General features: G+C 41.8%; 1 protein-coding gene across 2 annotated transcripts in view; it reads right to left on the reverse strand.

The window, feature by feature from the left end:
- LOC309415064 (DDB1- and CUL4-associated factor 12-like) overlaps positions 1 to 20,469 on the reverse strand; it is a gene marked incomplete at both ends in the record, with an annotated part of 32,030 nt that overhangs the window by 5,233 nt on the left and 6,328 nt on the right. For both annotated transcript variants that reach the window (XM_082012457.1, XM_082012456.1), the window contains 5 exons: positions 9,156 to 9,318; positions 10,005 to 10,070; positions 11,184 to 11,371; positions 13,019 to 13,079; positions 14,345 to 14,551. In XM_082012457.1, coding sequence (XP_081868583.1) covers positions 9,156 to 9,318; positions 10,005 to 10,070; positions 11,184 to 11,371; positions 13,019 to 13,079; positions 14,345 to 14,551 — 685 coding nt within the window. The remainder of the gene's footprint in view (positions 1 to 9,155; positions 9,319 to 10,004; positions 10,071 to 11,183; positions 11,372 to 13,018; positions 13,080 to 14,344; positions 14,552 to 20,469) is intronic.

The raw sequence follows: 20,469 nt of genomic DNA on the forward strand, positions 1-20,469 counted from the left end.
AATTTGGCCAGTAATTGAAAGGTTTTTACAACTAGGATTATTAGCGAATCCATATACCCTGTTGACTGTATTGACACCTAAACTAACTTGGTTTACTGTCTTAGATTTGAAGGATGCCTTCTTTTGCCTCCCTCTCCATGAAGCCAACCAAAAAAAATTGTTTGCATTCGAATAGGAAAAACCCAAAACCAGTCGCAAGACTCAGCTCACTTGCACGGTGTTGCCACAAGGATTCAAGAATAGTCCTACCATCTTTGGTAATCAGCTCGCAAAAATTTGGAATCTTGGGAAACCCCATCTGAAAAAGGGAAACTGTTACAATATGTGGATGATATCCTGATCGCCACCGAAACAGAAGACGATTGTATGATCTGGACGAAACACCTTGAATGGAACAAGGAGACCGTACGAGCCTTTGAGCTACTAAAGAAAGCTTTGATGTCAGCTCCGGCCTTAGAGCTCCCAGACGTGAGTAACCTGTTTTTTTCTCTTTTCCCATGAGAAACAGGTAATTGCTCTGGGAATATTAGCACAAGATCTGGGCCCCTATCAACGAACAGTTGCCTACTTTTCCAAACAGTTAGACACAACTGCAAAGAGTTGGCCTGGATACTTGAGAGCAATTACAGCTGTAATATTGAATATACAAGAAACCTGAAAATTTACTCTGGGCCAGAAGATGACTGTTTTAGTGTCTCACACCGTATCCGCGGTGCTGGAAGTGAAGGGTGGGCATTGGCTTTCCCCACAAAGATTCCTGAGATATCAAACTATACTGGTAGAACAAGATGCGTAGTTACTAACATTGTCAACCCAGCTTCTTTCCTTGGTGGAAACACAGGAGAACCAGTGCATCATGACTGCTTGGAGACTATTGAAACAACGTATACAAGCTGCCCAGATCTGAAAGACAGTCCTATGGAAAGCGGAGAAAACTGGTTCACAGACGAAAGCAGCTATGTCCTAAGTGGTAAAAGAACTGTTGAAAGCAGTCCAACTTCCTGAGAAGGTGACGATTCTACATATTAAGGCACACCAGAAAGTAAGCTCAGAATTGGAAAGAGGAAATGAGCTGGCGGATAGAGAAGCAAAACAGGTAGCCGAAGCAGAGGTAAAAACAGAAGGAGCTTTAGTCCCCGACAGGCGAATCTCTTTAGAAGGTAAGCCAAAATATACCAAGGAAGATCAAAAACTTATTACAGATCTGGAAGGATTATACAATGAAGAAGGGTGGGCTTATACCCCACAAGGAAAACTAGTTATTCCCTCTTGCCTAATATGGCATTTGGTAAGAGAGGAACATAAGAAGAAGCATTGAGGAATAGAAGCTCCATATAAACATTTAATTAGAGAAATTGTGGCCAGAAATTTATACACTACGGTGAGACAAATTACTCAGCAATGTGATCTTTACCTCCAAATTAATCCCAAGAATACTCCCAAGCTAGAAGTGGGCCAAATTAGGAAAGGCAATAGGCCCGGGAAACAATGACAGATTAATTTTACAGAACTTCCAAGAAAAGGGGGGGTATCGATATTTATTGGTATTGACTGATACCTTTTCAGGTTGGCCAGAAGCATTTCCAACTAGAACCGCTAAGGCTCGAGAAGTAGTTAAAGCATTAATACAAAAGATAATACCACGTTTTGGGGTCCCAATGATAATGTCCTCTGATAGGGGACCACATTTTGTTTCAAAAATAGTACAACAAGTTAGCCACCATTTAGGCATAGATTGGCAACTTCATACCCCATACCGTCCCCAGTCGAGTGGCCAAGTAGAGAAAATGAACCACCTAATCAAGCAACAGATTGTGAAACTGGGACAGGAAGCAAATCTAGCCTGGCCTCAGTCTCTTCCTTTAGCCCTCTTGCATATACGAACTAGGCCAAGGGTGAAGGAGGGACTGAGCCCATTTGAAATCTTGTATGGACAACCATATGGAATACAGAGAGGAATATCCATACAAGCTGGAAACGAAATCATGACCTCTTACATGGTTGCCCTAGGAAAACAACTCAATAATATTAGAAAACACGTAATTGGGACTAGGGGGAGAGGTTTGGATGGACCTGTACATAATATACAGCCAGGAGACTACGTATATGTAAAATCTCTTGCAGAAAAGACTCTGGAGCCACAATGGAAAGGACCTTTCCAAGTCCTCCTTACCTCTTTTACAGCAATTAAAATTAAAGAACAAAACGCTTGGATTCATCATACCAGAGTCAAGAAAGCTCCTCAGCTACCATGGAAGTCAACATTAGCTGGACCTTTGAAATTACGCCTCCAACGAAAAGACGAACCCTGATCGTTTGTATAATGGGACTATGGGCAAAAGATGTGTGTACATGGGACCAAAATATGTATGTACAAATGACTAAATCAATAGTAGATAACATGAACTTGTCTAGCTGTTGGGTGTGCATAGCTCTTCCCAGAGGTCAGATGGAAATACCCACTTTTGGAGTCATGTCTTCTAATTGGTCTATAATTAATGAAGTCACTGGGGTGGACATGTGAAGTCAGGAAACACATCCAAACTAGAGTGTCAAACTAAGGTGACAACTAGAGAAAGAGGACCTAAATTTGAACTTCAGGTCCTGGAGGGAGGAATATTTTTTGAGGGATGTAAGAACAAGAGCTCCGAAGCATGTATTAGTGCCCCTCAATTTGGAAGCTTTAATTTGAGCACCATAAACTGTACTATCATTGATTTACAGAACAGGACATCAATCGGAACCTTAAGTAACCTGGTTAATGATGACCTACAGGTGACTCTGAATGGAATCTATCTTAATATAGCTGCCCAAAGAAGGAGTAACGCGGCAAGCCCAGTACCTATATGTCCAACCCCTCAAGGGACTTGGTGGTTATGTGGAGATGGACGTGCACGAAAGATATTACCCAGAGCTTGGCAAGGGACCTGTACTCTTGGGTATCTCACAACACAATATAGGATCGTTAATCAAACTGAGGTACCTTCAGGAGTCCTGAGGAGCCCCTGGGTATGAGTAAAACGGAATAACCAATTGATAGATAGACCTACTAGTTTTCAGTTTCGCTCGATGGTTCCTCCCTTGGTTAGGAGTAAGCGAACTTGAAAAAGCTATCCTAAACATATCAGCAACAATGGAGTTGTCTTTAAATGCAACAGGAGATGCCCTGTTGTCTCAGCAAAAAGAAATAGAGAGTTTGCGACTGTTTGCGGCACAGAATAGGATGGCTTTAGATATTTTATTTGCTAATCAGGGAGGAACATGTGCAGTGATTAATAGTAGTTGTTGTTCTTATATTGATCAGAGTAAAAGACTTGCCGCAGACATCAACCAAATTTGGAAACAGTCAAAAATATTACACCTAGTAACACTAGATGACACTTCACTGGGTTTCTCTGATCTTTGGAATAAGTTGACTTCTTGGCTCCCAAACTTGACTTGGTTAAGACAATTATTTGTTCTGATAATTGTGATTATCTTTTTGGTTATAACTCTCTATTACAGTTCGATGTGGTCTCTGGTGTTTTCAGAGCACAGGAGACTCTTACAGTGAATGGAAGAAAAACCAATTACGACGCAAATTGGAATCTAACAAGTACTTTGAAAATGTTAGATAAAGAAACATTGTATTAGAAATAGTATCAGAAATAAATCTAGTAAAAGAATTTACTAACTTTTTAGAAAAGGGGGGGACTGAGAGAAGGGGTTAAGGGAGTCTTAGCAGTTAATTAGTAGATGAAGCTTGAAATCTTGTTAGCTATTGTGTGAAGTAGTTAAAGCAGGAGAACTGTAGTTCCTCCCAAAGACAGGTCCTGATAAACTGAAAGGAGAAAGAAGATTTGTGGCTCCTCACAAGGACGGTCCCTGATAAGAATTAAGAACTTACCTCAAGAAACTAGCTAAAACTGACCCTGCGGTTTGGATAGAAGCCAAAAAACAACGGAGCCTGCGCAAAGGCAAAAGGTTACTAGCGGTGACGAAGAGGAACCACCGGCCTTCATCCCCACGACCCCCAACGACCACCACCAGGAGGCAACACGCAAGCGCAGATGGGAGGAGAACTCATTTTAATACGAAGCGGGGATAGATCATGCATATGTATAGGTATATTGCTAAACTTTATGTATATGCAACACTTTGCTGTATATATTTGAAGTAAGTGCCGCGTTGGGCGCGCACGGTTTTTGGTGGGACTACCCCCCCGTGCTGCCCAGCGCTGAATAAACATACCTACTTTACAATCTTATAGATTGTGGAGTCTGTTTTCCGCACGTCAACAGGCTTAATAGCTGGGAAACAACTGCACAAGCCTCACACCTGCTGAAGTGGATTAACCAGATTCATATAAGAATCTCCACTTTAATTCAGAGAACTACAAAGGCATCTGAGCAAGTTGGAGACATCTTCCCCCCCCCCCCCACAAGGGCCTGGCTCTGGCAAATACATGCAGAAAGCTTTAAGCCCTCTGCAGTCAGCAAGAGTAGTCACTGGGATATAGTTAATTTTCTTCACAGAAGCTAGTGTGAGGCTATGTTTTGGATTTGGGATGAAAATAATGTTGATAATACTGATGTTTTGAGTTGTTGCTAAGCAAAGACAGTCCAGCTTCTCATGCTGGCCTGCTAGTGAGAAGGCTGGGGGTGCATGGGAAGCTGGGAGGGGACACAGCCAGGACAGCTGACCCAGGCTGGCCAAAGGGATATTCCCTACCATATGACATCATGCTCAGTATATAAACTGGGGGAGTTGGCTGGGGAGGGGCCGCAGCTCATGAACTAACTGGGCATTGGTCAGTGGGTAGTGAGCAATTGTGCTGTGCATCACTTGTTTTGTGTATTCTTTTATCATTATTATTCTTTTTTTTTCCCTGTCCTATTAAACTGTCTTTATCTCAACTCACAAGTTCTACCCTTTTTCTTTTCCAATACTCTCCCCCATCCTGCTGGGGGGGGAGGTGTGTGAATGGCTGTGTGGTTGTTTTGGCTACCTGCAGGGTTAAACCACAGCTTGTAAACAACTACACACAGAGTAGACACAGAGTCCGTGCTGTGCAAGCTCTGTCCACTACGTTAACATTGCTGCCTTCAAGAGAAAGTCAAGGGCACACAACACTGCACTGCATGCCAGCCGAGCAGAAAGCAGTTGCTCTTGCAGATCAAGAACTAGAGTCCAGGGCCTGCACTTCCCTGTACAGCTGCTAAGAAAAGCAACACTTACAAGATGCAGTAAAAAGCATTAGCTACCTTCTCATGTAGGGCAGACAGGGTTACACTGGGTAAAACACAGCCCCAGTTCCAGTCTTACTAAGTGACAACCTTTCTCTGACCTGATTTTGTATCCAGCACTGATGATCTGAAGTTAATGTGGACTTACCACATTCAACAGGTGCATTTGGAAGCTGAAAGCACATTCAGGTAACACTTCAAAGCACTTAAAAGTCAAACCAGATTTAGTCCACAAATCAATAAACAGCCTACTTTCTAGAGATGCTGCACCACTCCAAGTCCCAGTGAGATGAATAGAAAAGTTGAAACACTCAGTATCTTGGGAATTAATATTACTTAAGTGCCTCCACCACCATGCCAAAAAAAAAACAAACAACTGTCTGCCTACTATGCAGAACAGAAAACAGCATTGAAACAAAGACTTTCTCCAGACATGAACTAGTGCCACAGAGATACTACACCTACACATAGATCATCCCCCCAGCAGGGATGATCACATACTCAAGGCAGAAGCTTTCAGTCACCAGTCACCACTGGGCACCACACTCCAGTGTTTTGGTATTTCTCCCCTATGATACTGAAGGGTGACAGTGTCGGGATCTCCACAGAGCCCTCACTGACAGCGGGTCAGCACGAGGGCTGTTGCTGGTAAGATGTTCAGGTGACAACATGAGCTGGTGAAGCACCTTTTCTCATATTATAGAAACTTCTCCCGTATCTGAAAGAAGCAGACCCTGACATTTATCTAGACAGCACTGTTCAAACTCCAGTAACCACATAAATAAAAAACTGTCTTAATCCTTGCCTACATACATTCTCTTTTGTTACCTTGCCCAATGAAGATATGGATGCCTAGAGCCAAGCTATGTAAGGACTGCAACTTAGTCTGGGATGAATATGGTTTAAAATGAGCACCACAGCACAGTGCCTTCTCATGCTTGAAAATAAAGGGTATAGGAAGAATCTTATGGGACCGCAGAATCACAGAATCACTAGGTTGGAAAGGACCTTCAAGATCATCAAGTCCAACCATTAACCCAGCGCCACCATGTCCCCTAAACCATGTCCTGAAGCGCCACATCCACACGTTTTTTGAACACTTCCAGGGATGGCGACTCCACCACCTCCCTGGGCAGCCTGTTCCAAAGCCTGACCACCCTCTCGGTGAAGAAATTTTTCCTAATATCCAATCTAAACCTCCCCTGGCGCAACTTGAGGCCATTTCCTCTTGTCCTATCACTAGTTACTTGGGAGAAGAGACCAACACCCTCGTCGCTACAACCCCATTTCAGGTAGTTGTAGAGAGCGATAAGGTCTCCTCTCAGCCTCCTCTTCTCCAGACTAACCAACCCCAGTTCCCTCAGCCGCTCCTCATAAGACTTGTGCTCCAGACCCCTCACCAGCTTCGTTGCCCTTCTCTGTACACGCTCCAGCACCTCAACATCCTTCTTGTAGTGAGGGGCCCAAAATTGAACACAGTATTCAAGGTGCGGCCTCACCAGTGCCGAGGACAGGGGCACAATCACTTCCCTACTCCTGCTGCCCACACTATTCCTGATACAGGCAAGGACGCTGTTGGCCTTCTTGGCCACCTGGGCACACTGCTGGCTCATGTTCAGCCGGCTGTCAACCAGCACCCCCAGGTCCCTTTCCGCCGGGCTACTCTCCAGCCACTCCCCAAGCCTGTAGCGTTGCATGGGGTTGTTGTGGCCAAAGTGCAGGACCCGGCACTTGGCCTTATTAAACCTCATGCAGTTGGCCTCTGCCCATCGATCCAGCCTATCCAGATCCCTCTGCAGAGCCCTCCTACCCTCCAGCAGATCTACACTCCCACCCAACTTGGTGTCATCTGCAAACTTACTGAGGAAGCACTCGATTCCCTCATGCAGATCATCAATAAAGATACTGAACAAGACCGGCCCCAGAACCGAGCCCTGGGGAACACCACTTGTGACCGGCCGCCAGCCGGGTTTAACGCCGTTCACCACAACTCTCTGGGCTCGGCCATCCAGCCAGTTCCTCACCCAGCAAAGAGTAAACCTGTCTAAGCCACGAGCCGCCAGTTTCTCCAGGAGAATGCTTTGGGAGACGCTGTCAAAGGCTTTACTAAAGTCCAGGTAGACAACACCCACAGCCTTTCCCTCATCCACTAGGTGAGTCACCTGGTCATAGAAGGAGATCAGGTTGGTCAAGCAGGACCTGCCTTTCATGAACCCATGCTGGCTGGGCCTGATCCCTTGGTTGTCCTGCACATGCCCTGTGAGCACTCTCAAGACCAACCGCTCCATAATCTTCCCCGGTACAGAGGTCAGGCTGACAGGCCTGTAGTTCCCAGGATCCTCCTTCCAGCCTTTCTTGTAGACGGGCGTCACATTGGCAAGCCTCCAGTCTTCTGGGACCTCCCCTGTTAACCAGGACTGCTGATAAATGATGGAGAGTGGCTTGGCAAGCTCCTCCGCCAGCTCTCTCAGTACTCTCGGGTGGATCCCATCAGGCCCCATAGACTTGTGGGTGTCCAGGTGGTTTAACATGTCCTTGACTGCTTCCTCCTGGATTATGAGGAGTACATTGTGCTCTCCATCCCCGTCTTCCAGCTCAGGGGGCTGAATACCCTGTGGATACCTGGACTGGCTATTAAAGACTGAGGCAAAGAAGGCATTAAGTACCTCAGCCTTGTCCTCATCCTTGGAGACAATGTTCCCCGCCATATCCAGTAGGGGATGGAGATTCTCCTTGCCTCTCTTTTTGTTGTTAATATATTTGTAAAAACATTTTTTATTATCCTTTACGACTGTGGCCAGACTGAGCTCTAGCTGGGCTTTTGCCTTTCTAATTTTGTCCCTGCTTGACCTAGCGAGATCCTTGTACTCTTCGTGAGTTGCCTGCCCCTTCTTCCAGAGGTGATAAACTCTCCTCTTTTCCCTGAGTCCCAGCAAAATCTCCCGGTTCAGCCAGGCCGGTCGCCTTCCCCGCCAGCTCTTCTTACAGCACATGGGGACCGCCTGCTCCTGCGCCTTTAAGATTTCCTTCTTGAAGACTGTCCAGCCTTCCTGGACCCCTTTGTCCTTCAGGACTGTCTCCCAAGGGACTCTCTCAACCAGTGACCTGAACAGGCCAAAGTCTGCCCTCCGCAAGTCCATGATAGCAGTTTTGCTAACACCTCTCCTTACTTTGCTCACAACTGAGAATTCTATCATGTCGTGGTCGCTAAGCCCAAGACGGCCTCCGACCACCACATCTCTCACCAGTCCTTCTCTGTTTGTAAGCAGCAGGTCCAGTAATATAAAATACCATATACCCTGCAAGCCCTCATGCTTGGCCCTGGTGTAATGTTCAATTGGACATACTGCATCCACATCAGAAAAGGAAAACAGCACTCAAATCTGCAAACTTTTTTTTTTTTGAAGAGTGAGCTTTTGTATATTTAAAGCAAATAAATACACATTGAAAATTGAGTCTCACTCATGACTTTAAAATTACCAAGCAAGCATTCACTCACAGGAGACTCCCAGTATGAAGAGGCATTTTTTTTTGCCATTCCCAGAGAAAAATGCAAGAATAGACAGTATTAATAGTGGTACGAAGACTGGATTTGTTCCAAGATTAAGTAAAACAGAATAAGACACAGCAAAAAATAAGAAGTAAAATGCACACTTTTAAAAGTCCAGTAATATTTGGATGGTGTACGCTTTAGTTGATCATAAAAGCACTAATGTTGTATACCATTAAATTTCAGAGTTGCTTTTAAATTTGGTTTGTTGGTTGCTCAAGGAATACTGTCATAAAAGCAAAACCTATATATACACTATTAATGATTTAGTCTATCACATGAAAAACCCTTCCTATTTATTAAAAGCTTATCTTAACTGCAGTCTTAATAGCTACTTCTGCAAGCAAACCATTTAAAGCACCCTTTGACAAGTTTCTTACCACTGCCTCGTTCTTTGGAACAGACGGATTTAACATTGCGAGAAGGCTGCCTGGGATCCAGAAAGGAGACATGTGCCTGTGATCCTACCGCATATACTGACCACTCCTGACCATAAGCCAAACACACATTCTCCCTGCAGTATGGCAACTTTGTGGAAAGTAACTGGAAACAGAGGAAAGACAAATCAACACATTATGAGAAGAGAGCAAAACATTAATATAACAATTCTTTAAGCTATGTTCAAGGAAGTTGCAGTGAAAAAAATAATGTTCATCACAACAATAGAACTTTAAGAGAAAAGCAACAACCTGACCCAGAGGAAAAAACCTGAAGGAGATTGGATTGCCTTATCTGAAGAAAACTGAGATTATAAAGGCTGAAGCCAAGTATTATGCAAAGAACAATGGACATTTTGGTAAATTGTTTTACATCTTTCTAAGCTGCTGTTATTTCTTCAGCAGGTGTACACAGACATCAGCTCTCAGCTGAAAAAGCTTACCTCATACACTAGCATAGATATTTCTGAGCTTGATCTGCAATTACACTTAAATAAGTTCCTTTATGAACACTGCTAATCAGGTATCCATCATACTCAATGGAATGGTTCACTTCAGCTCACCCAGAACTGGCAGAAAGTTAAAAGTACCTCCCACCCACCAAAATAAGGTGAGTGGGAAGTTTCTCTCCCCAAGTTCTGATTTTCAGGACATTTCATTTTACATAGAACACTTAAAAGCTTTACAAACACTGCTGCTCTTTCTTCAAGCATTTAAAAGAGATGAAGAATAGCAAACAGCCTTAACTGCTAGGCAGTTTTTGAAATTTTACACCAACAAACAGAAAAGCACCTTTGATAGTGTGTGCTCTGCTTTCCAAAGATGAAAATACCCATCTAGGGACACAGCTCCCAGTTCCTATTATTAAAAAAAAAAAAAATTTAAGAGAGTTAGTTTCTGTATTATAGATGTCCTTACAAACTCACACTCTCTACTAGGCAGGCTGCATACTCCAGATTGAACTCATCCATAATCCTGTACTTGCTTATCAAGATAAATTTTCATTTTATATTGATCTTGATAGAATGCTATATAGCGCAAAGGTGCCAGGTAGAATACGAATTAATAAAACAGTAAATAACCAAAAATAGCTTTCAAAAGTATAGATCATCTTAGACAATCAAATAATGAATTATTAGACAGTACAAGCTGGGGTTGTCAATTCTCTACAGCAGCTCCCACGCTGATTCTGACCCTGAAGTAAACATTTCTTTCCAGGCACTACTCTACTGAAAAAGCTACACGAAGTCTCTATCATAGAGGAGTAATTAACAGCTGTAGTGAAAAATCAAGCCCGCAGGAACACCATGCTTCTGATAGCACACCCACCTTTGCTTCAGACCTTCTCTGTTCTTTGAGGGCAGAAAGAAAAGTAGTGGAGGATGAATTGCTACTCCCACTTGCCCCAGTACAATTCATCTCTAGTAATAACAAGGAGGTCAGTATGGGAGAGGTTAACACTTACTGTTTGTCAAATGCCAACAAAATAACACCAAAGCAAGCATTGGTGCCTGCCCTGTGCGTCAGTCACCTCACTTGCCGAGCAATCCAGTGACGATTCACCCATCAAATCAGCAACTGACTCAATGTTAGCTGGTCTTCATGAAAGGTGAAGGAAAGCAGAAGAGCACTCAAGAGTGGGATTCAAGTTGCAAGAGGTGTTTTGGTGCCTTATCTGCTTCTTGTAAACATTCCCTTAGGGTGCAAGTTTAAAATCAAACACACAGGAAAACTGTTCCTTCTGAAAACATATGATTTTTTTTTTTTCTCTACTGGCCTTCTCCAAGCATTTGGGGCAGAAACAGACATGGCAGATAAAAACAACCGTCTCATATGAGAAAGATGCAAAAGGATCAGGGGAAAAAAAATTAGGTTGCTTCTCCGGTATATTTGATTTAGATTACTTTTTTCTTTTTCTAATAGATATGGACAGTTTTAAGACTTCTCAACTGTCTTGCTTATCTTACTGACCTTGTTCTTATTGTTGAAAGCCAATGCTCGGACTTTGCAGTTGTCGGGACTGGTGTTCTCCTTGGGGATATCCTTCAGGGCCCTGTGTGTTATGTGGGCATAGACAGGAACTTGAGAGAGATTATGCCTGGCATTGGACAATACATCTTCTGTGACTTCCCAGAGACCCATCGAACCATCCCGGGAACCTGAATAAATAGTCCATAACAGCATTTAACATATATATAAAATCCCCTTTTTCAAAAAGGATGTGCAATAAACAATAGGGTCTGAAAGAAAGGATACTATTACTATTAAATTAATCTAACTGAACACACTGTTGGCGCCTATATATTAATTATTAACAAAATCATTAATTTGCTGAGCTGTAAAGTTCATAACTTTGTGAACTCATTGTCAACTGGTTTGTCTACATAGTTTCCAAGCAGCTAGATCACCTCATCTATTTTTAAACTGATTAGGATGCATCAAAAAACACAATCATCACCATTAGAGATTCACACGTAGAATAAACTCAGAGGTGACTGAATAGCCTACATGTTCAGCCTGGCTTACCAAGGCTGAGACTGACAGTCTGTTAAGCCAATACAAAAACCTCCAAGAAAACTCAGTGGGGTTTACACCAATTTTGGATCTTTTGATTTCTGCCAGTGTGCTTATGGATATGTACACACATTTGTGAACTGAACAGAAACAGCTATTTCAAACCACAATTTGTATCAAATCTATTTTTTAAATTATTTTTAAACCCATGCAACCTCTTTTTTAAAGAATGTAACACAGGAACTGAGGCCAAACAAGCAAGAAATCATTTTATTTTTCTACTAAATGAGAAGATATTAATCCAAAATATTAATCAATAAGAGTAACAATACCGGATGAAGAAAGCTGAATGTCTTTGTTTCACAGATCAACACAGGCTTAATCCAAGGTCCTATACCCATCCCTTCTGGTGTTTAGGCAACTCACTTCCATCCAACTCAGCTCTGACAGATTTGACATATACCTCAATTTCTTCCCTACACAATGTGACTCAATTTTTTTTAATGCAGGTATTTAAGTTAGAGAGTTGCAAGGATCAACTTTTATATTAAATTCAAAATCAAACTCCAGGATTAGCTTTTTGTTTTTTGAAAAAAAAAAAAAAATTACTGAACTAAAAATTCAAGTATTTGATTTTTATTTGAGATTGTTACTATTTTCTGTCACCTGCAGTTTGACACTTCCCTGTACAGAATACTATACCCTGTCAGCACAGAAAAACAATAAACTACTACATTAATGCAACAACATATTAGTATTGCTGCCTTTACCCAAGTAATACTTTATGAAGTTACACTGATTGTCCAACTAGTTACTAAAAAGTCAGTAACTGACCTTTTCTATTACAGCCTTCTGTATTAACTGCCATAGTATGCATGCATATATATACACGCACACACAACTTTACTGATAGCTTGATAAAACAAACTGAGTTTTCATTAATCAGTCTTTCATAGGATTTCAGGAAACCAATACTCCTCTGCTGTATTCCAAAGTTTTTAACTGATAACCAACACCTCTCGAAATTCTTCTTGTGTGGAATCCTTCGCTTTAACTCACTGTGTTTAGACACAGTAGTATTCCCTCTAATACTAGAAAAAATAAAATCAAATCTAGTCCAGGGCCCTACAAATAAAACAAAGCAAAGCACTGTACTAAGACCAAGAATGGTTTAAATAGGCAAAGTAGTTCCAAGTGGTTTCAAATGCCTTGATAAAGGTGCTTCCCTAAGACCTATCAAGTGCTGTACATCAGTATAAAATTCAGGGGAGTGGGGAAGATATTGACTTTACCAGAAACAGCCATAGTATCACTGATCCATGCAATTGAAAATATCCAGTCCTTATGTCCATCCTAAAAGAAAGAAGATAGATTTTCTGTGACATTATATTCTAGAGTGGTCTTAAAGCAGACAAGTATTCTTCACTGAGATTTTTTTTTTTTAAGTACAAACTCAGAAGGACAGACTTACATTAAAAACACACAGATAAGATCCCAGTATCAAGCTGGAGCAGTTTAAGTACCCAACAGTAATTTTAAATTTTTTTAATTTTGAAGTGTATAACTAAACAGAGAGCAATTAGGTGATGGAAAAATAGGTCTCTGACAAAGGACAAATTGATCTCAGTTCTAAGGATTTAGATTTTCCATTTTTAAAGCAGTGTTTGTTACTTCTGTAAAGTAGCTACATACTTTTATTTCCTCAAATGGACATCCCTACTATAAAAATTAAACAAAACATTACATTTACAATAGATGACCTACAGATTAATTTTTCAAGACTATTACTTCAAGAATCTTCTCTTTAGCAGGCAAGAAACCTGTGTAGAAAAAAAGACCATAAGGCTCTAGTTCTGTTTGAAAAGCTGCAGCGTCACAGCAGCACGCAAATGAATAACGAGTCATAGAAATCTTCAGTCAAGCCTTTCTGCAGATGATTATCTGCCACTGCAGAAACTCTGACCTGATCTCTGCTGTTGTAGTTAACATCTATGTGAAGTCCCGAATCAAAAAGGAGAAATGAGAGAGAATTGTTTACAGGACACCACTATACTCGTTTCAGCCTTTTTCTTTTTAAGACTGGTTATTTTAAAAAAGCCTCATGATATTTCAGAAATATAAGCAGTACCATAGCCTATCAAACTGCCATAAGCCACTGGGTTAGAACAAATCCTCAAAGCCAAGTTCTGGAATAATACATACATAAACTGCACTGGAGAAGGGGAAAATTTGAACAACGTGTATCATCTTTTAATTTTCTCAAAAGAGCTTTTTCACTAAAACTAGTTTCAGAGGTCATCACCACAATTAGACCTTAACAGTTAAGATTGTTAAATTTTCAGTACTTAAAAGTAATCTGAAGTACCCCATCTGAATGAGGGTGAGGAAGAAGAAATATGACTCTCAACCCTGAGAATCATCTCACATTTATGTACTCACTCATATTTAAGATATCTTGTCAAAAAAAGACAACTTAACCAGGAATATTTTTCAAGCTTTCAGAAATTCACTCTCCACTACAAGACTCCCAAATCTTAATCCTGCTCTGACCTTACACACTTCAAAGTAGTAATTCTTGTAAGTGACAGAATAAACTTTCCACAAATACTCCCACTTACATCTCCCACACAGACAGGATCGAGTGTAGGCAGTTGATAAATTGCAAGACTGTTGGGGTTGTCTCCACCTGTGGCCAGAAGGGTCCTCGAGGGGTTGAGCTCAATGGCATGAATACCACATCCCTGCTGGTTGACCATGCTGGCTTCACGATCTTTCAGAATAGGAATCTTGGTAATTTGACCAGTCTGGACATCTACTACAAATAACTGGGGGGGGGAAAGCAGATGTAAGTCATTATCGAACAGATAAGAAAAACAAGATGGTCACATATCCTCCCTATTTTGAACTGACATTCTTTTAAAGTTGGAATCCATAAACGCTGCAAATATGGCTGAAAAATGCATAAATTCCTTCTTAAAACAATTAAACTAACTTAATTACAGTGGGTTTTATTTTAATCATCCCATTTGGTTTTCACAGCAATGGAAGAGAGAAGAGAGAAATTTGTCATGGGAGGTTTCCCATTTAACAAAACCCTCGAATCTAAAACTTTTCCCTGTTCAATACTGTGACAAAACAATACTGTGTTCCAGTCTCCCTGTACAACATTGAGAAGGAGACCCACCTCAAAACAGCCAGTAAGTCCCAGGGGCCTTAGCACAAGTCTCCTGCTTCCCAGAGAAGATACTTACCATGAAGTTTTGGCTTTGACAAACTAACACTTTATAAATGTATATAATTGGAGTTTACTTTCTGGTGATACACAGCAAATAGTAACTAAATATATACTGCCAGTGTGAACATCTAAAAAAAGATATCTAGCTACATATCTCATCCTGCAAAAAGACTATAAGTTGGAGCTCTATGTCACTGTCCCCTTGGCAGAAAACTCAGTTATAAAGCCTTACAACTCTTCAGACAGACATCATTATACCCAGAGTTATGTCAGTTCAAACATATACGACCATTACAATCTAAACCAGAATGAAGGTTTACATCGCCTGCCAAAGCACACTTTCATTTGGGAGGCTCTTGTGCTGGATCATTTCACAGATGTTGTTCAGGGTGCAGGTGCACTAACAGTCAAACAGGTATAACGGAGGGGACAAAGCCCTGTTGTTATAAGGCAACAAAGCATTAATCTGTATATACATAGATGTAGATATAGCTGAGGTATGTTCTTTGCCTGGGAACAAGCTGGGCATCCTTGAGTTAGGACCGGATAATGAAGGAATTTCTAATCTCAATTTTGCCTCAAATTTGTCCTTCAAGGTGGGAACATCCCAAAGCATGAGTGAACTAACTGTGTGATTAATTAGTATGTTTAGAATAGTCAGACAAAAGTGTGATTAAAACTGAACTTTGAGTGAACTATCCCTATTAACATCTAATTAACATATAATTGGCATAATAGAAACCTGCCCCCGGGCCAGGAAAGCCCCCTATTCACAAAAGCCCCTTCCTCACTGAGCATGCGCAGTAAAAAAGAAGGATGCTGTGACTAAGTGGAGACGAGGCTTGTGAGAGCCAATGGGAACAAGCCAATTTTTAAAAATACTGATAACTGTTGCTCGAAGTGTATAAATATTTTCCGTGTGTTAACCAAGGTGTGCTGGCTTTGTGGGCCTACCACCCAGCACCCAACTGCGCAGATTTGGAGTAAACCGATCTCTCATCTCCGTGTGTGAAATTGGCTTATTGCACACCGGGTAACGAATCCACCTTTTCGGACAACACCACCACCCTAGAATAAAGTCAGCAAGCACTGTCTGCATATACTAAGACTCTTACATCACCTGGGGCAGGACACAAAGCCAGCAGCTCACACTTGCAAGCTGCACCATTGATTGCCAAGAAGTAAATCAAGCAAACGGAGGCCAAGAGAAGCCAAACAGTTGTTAGACATTTCTAAAGCCAAAAAGGGAGAAATGTTAAGGAACAAGATAGGCACCCAACAGAATATTTGAATACCGTTTTAAGAGTTTTAAAGACACTACAGTAAAAGTACAAAATATCTGACTGCTTTTAAACAAGTGCAGCCAAAACCACAACATACAATGACATAAATCCGAAGAAAAAACAGAAATTGGCCTACTTCCAAGAAAACTGGTACCTTCGCTACTCTTGAAATAAGTACATCTGCAAATAACTCCAAAGCAGCCTGGCCTCTAAGAGTCTTGATAAAGTCCTGATAGCTGAACTATACTTTTTTTATCTCAAGCAGGAATAAGAACTTCTTTTCCAGCTACTCATAGAGGAACTAAAAACCAGCCACAAAAACTTTTCCTGGATACTGTAAACCCCCACCAACCTCCAAACAGTGAGCCGTGTATATCTGTCCCTTGATTTTAAGCTTTGCACATAATTCAGTTCTTCCTGCTAGTAAAACATATGCATGTCAGCCATTAGCATTCCAAATAACTTTTCATCCAGGATTTACCAAGCCAGGATTGCTTTGGCCATCTGCCTGAAGTCCAAGGACCACACTTAATCTGTAAGGAACGGAGTAGACTCAGCTATCGCATTCTCTGTGGGACAACCTTGTTCTAACAAGGAAACAGGCTGGATGACATTAGAGAGAGAAATCCATCTCCCCCCCCTTTTTTTTTTTAAAGCAATTCAGATGTACAGCTTGCAACAGTACTATCATTCGAGGATCAAGGCAGACAGGCGTGGCTAGGTACTACAGTTGTCATAACCATAAATCTTTGTGATCTGGCCCTACTTTTCACACCCCATGAGATTACTAGCTGTATGCTTGTTTTTCTTTTGTTTTGCAGAAGTGGCAAGAAGTCATTTTGGCAAATGGCTCCCATACAATTACTATGTGGCTGTCCCCTTTTCAGACTGCTTACAACCAAGTTAATGAAGTGGGGCAGTTTCTTGATTAACTAAGGAACTTCATTAATCAATTTGCCAAAAGTAAAGACTGTGGCAGGGAATTGAGTATCTGAGGAACAGAGCCTGAACTGCAAAATCCATCCTCCTCATATACAATACTAAGAGCAGAACAGTTTGCCAGGCTCTTCCATCAAGTCTACTTCCATTTTTTGACCTGCCTTTCAGAGACAACAGTTTAGGGGGAGAAAAAAACCAAAACAAAACCAAAGTTACCAATTCATTAAATGTAAGTGCCCTTCCCATGCATCTTTAACTGAAAGCATTGACTTTATACAACAGGATTAAAAAGCAGGTCTATGAAATGCCATTTCAAGGCAGCACATAGACTCTCTCATGTCCTCTGCTGCTGCCCCTGCACACAGAACAGCAGGTGAACAGGCAGTTGATTGTACAAATCAATCTGAACAAAAACAAAGGGTACCACGATGAGCTACAGCATGTTTTTATTACACAAGCAGGACTGACAAAAATTTACAAGGCACTAAGAACATGCAAGACAAAGACTTACGTGAAGAATAAGCAGAAGTGCTCACGATATGATCTGTGCTCCAGCTCTTCACATACTGCTCTCAAATCACAGGCACATTTCTGTCATTCATACTAACACTTGAAAGAAACTCAAGATAAACACATTGCCTAGATAAAAACAGAGTCACTAAGAGACAATCAATTGTGATGAAGTTTCACAATCGGCTTAAGCCAGTCTTTGAGAATCCACATGCTTCTTCCTCACCCACCGAGTCTCACCACCCTTCTGACAACAACTAGTGCTCAGATAGACTGTAAGGTCAGCTGGATCATGTCTCTCTCTGCCTTTGGTGAAAACTAACCCTACAGGAAAACCTGTCTGAACACAAAGCAGCCAGCTGATCCAGCTGACTCCCCAGCATAACACACATCAGTGCCAGCAAGAATGAGCAGGTGGGAACATCCCATTCTGCAACAGAAGAACTCCAGACCAGCTGAAGATGGTCACAAAAATTTCACCCTCAGCCAAGCTGGAAAATGACATCACTGTTCTCCAAATTTGTTTTTTTTTTTGCTAACAACAAAAGCAAGACAATGCTTAAACTGTCATTACACCAATACCATTGCTGGTGACACTGAGTAGCACCATTTGATTTTTCCCAGTTCTCAGTCTCGCCTTTTATTCAGATTGTAAATATCTCTTTTCCATGTTCATAGAACACTTGGCATAAGGTTCTTCTGTTCTACAGCAATACAGATTCACTAATATCACAGAATCACATAATCATTAAGGTTGGAAAAGACCTTTAAGATCATCAAGCCCAACCATCAACCCAACACCACCATGACCATTAAACCATGTCCTGAAGTGCCACATCCACACGTTTTCTGAATGCTTCCAGTGATGGCAACTCCACCACCTCCCTGGGCAGCCTGTTCCAACGCTTGACCACTCTCTCCGAAAATACATTTTTTCCTAATACCTAGTCTAAACCTCCCCTGGCACAACTTGAGGCCATTTCCTCTCATCCTATCACTAGTTACTTGGGAGAAGAGACCAACATACACCTCGCCACAATCCCCTTTCAGGTAGTTGTGGATATATGTCCCGATATTCAGAAAAATGTAAATTAGCAGCTGACTTGGTGATGTATACAGCTTCTGATAAGAAAAAAAAGGAGTGGTTCTGACATGGGCCGTGATGATAAAAAAAATTGTAGCAGGAGAAGAGCAGGAGGATGTGCAATTGTTAGTCCCAACAGCCCCACCTTTATATAGAAGTAGTGCAGGACAATCACCAGTTGATTCTAATTCACAGTTGAGCAGTGAGGATTTCAGCCCTATTTCCAGTGGAACTAGAGGGCACACTCAGCCAGTTATTCAGGCTCCTTTAAGACAAGCAGTGGGACCAGAGGGATTGCTGTTTTTTGTACATGTTCCATTCACTACCTCTGACCTGTTAAACTGGAAACAATCTGTCAGTTCATACTGAGAAAATCCTGAAGGAATGTACCGGCTTTTAAAGACTATCATGCTGACTCACGATCCCAACTGGGGAGATGTGCAAGCATTGTTAAATACTTTCTTTACGGCAGAGGAAAAAAAAACTGTAATTTGAAAAGCCAGGGAAGAAGGAGAGAAAAGAAATGCCCACGTGGAACCTGAGGACTATTTGCCTGCGAGAAGAGATCCAGGGTGGGATCCTAATGGGGGGGGGGGAGGCCCAGCTGAAGCAGAACCAATGGTTAATATTATATGGGGTCTGGCACAGAGTACCAAAACTAAAAAATGTGTCCAAACTATACTGAGACAAGGCCCTGATGAAAATCCATTGGCCTTTTACAAGAGATTATGTGAAGCAGCCAGAAAATGGATGGACTTGAATCTGGATGATGAGGCAAATCAAAGGGTGTTTAATATGCTGTTCATTGGGCAGTCAACCCAGAATATAAAGAGAAAATTGCAAAAAGTTGAGGGGGCCGGTGGAAAGTCGATTTCACAATTGATAGAAATAGCATATAACTTGTATAACAATCGGGACGAGAGAGAAAAGAAAGAAGAACAGGGCAGAATGAGGTTGCAGGCATCTTTGCTGGCAGCAGCAATAAATGGAAACGATACCAGAGGAAAATGTAGAGGGAAGAGGGTATGTAGTGGGATAACACAGGGAAGAGGCCAACAAAACCCAACCCCTCTAGGACCAAATCAGTGTGCAGCCTGTAGACAGGAGGGGCACTGGAAGAACAAATGCCCAAAGCAGAAAAGGCCAGAGGAACAAGATCACATAGGAAACACTAATCTTATTATGTTAGAAGATTCAGACAATGAATGAAGAGGACCCGGGGGAGGGGGGGGGGGGGGCAGGATGGGGACACAGGACATTAAAGCCTCCCCAACCAATGCCCTGGTTCCAGTCAAGCTGGGGGATGAGACCATAGTTCTTTTAATAGTGGAGCCACTCATTCAGTAGTAACTAGCTGTAAAGGACCTTTAAGTAAAGTAACTACACCTACTGTTGGGGCAAGGGGGAAAAAGAACATTAAGGCCATTTCTACAGCCAATGGAATGCACAGTTGAGGGAACCAAATGAATTCATGAGTTCCTATATATGCCAGAGTGCCCCCTACCCCTATTGGGACGAGGTTTGTTATGTAAATTGAATGCAAAAATAACCTTTTCTCAAAATGCTGTACAGCTCCATATCCCACCTGAAACGGCTTGGAGAGCCCAGATCTACTTGCTGACAGCTAAAACATTGGAAGAGTACGAAGAGAATATTCTGAATGCTGTATCGAATGCGGTAATTCCCCTGGTG

This window comes from Phaethon aethereus, assembly GCF_964289735.1.
Source record: "Phaethon aethereus genome assembly, chromosome: W".
Classification (NCBI taxonomy): domain Eukaryota; kingdom Metazoa; phylum Chordata; class Aves; order Phaethontiformes; family Phaethontidae; genus Phaethon; species Phaethon aethereus.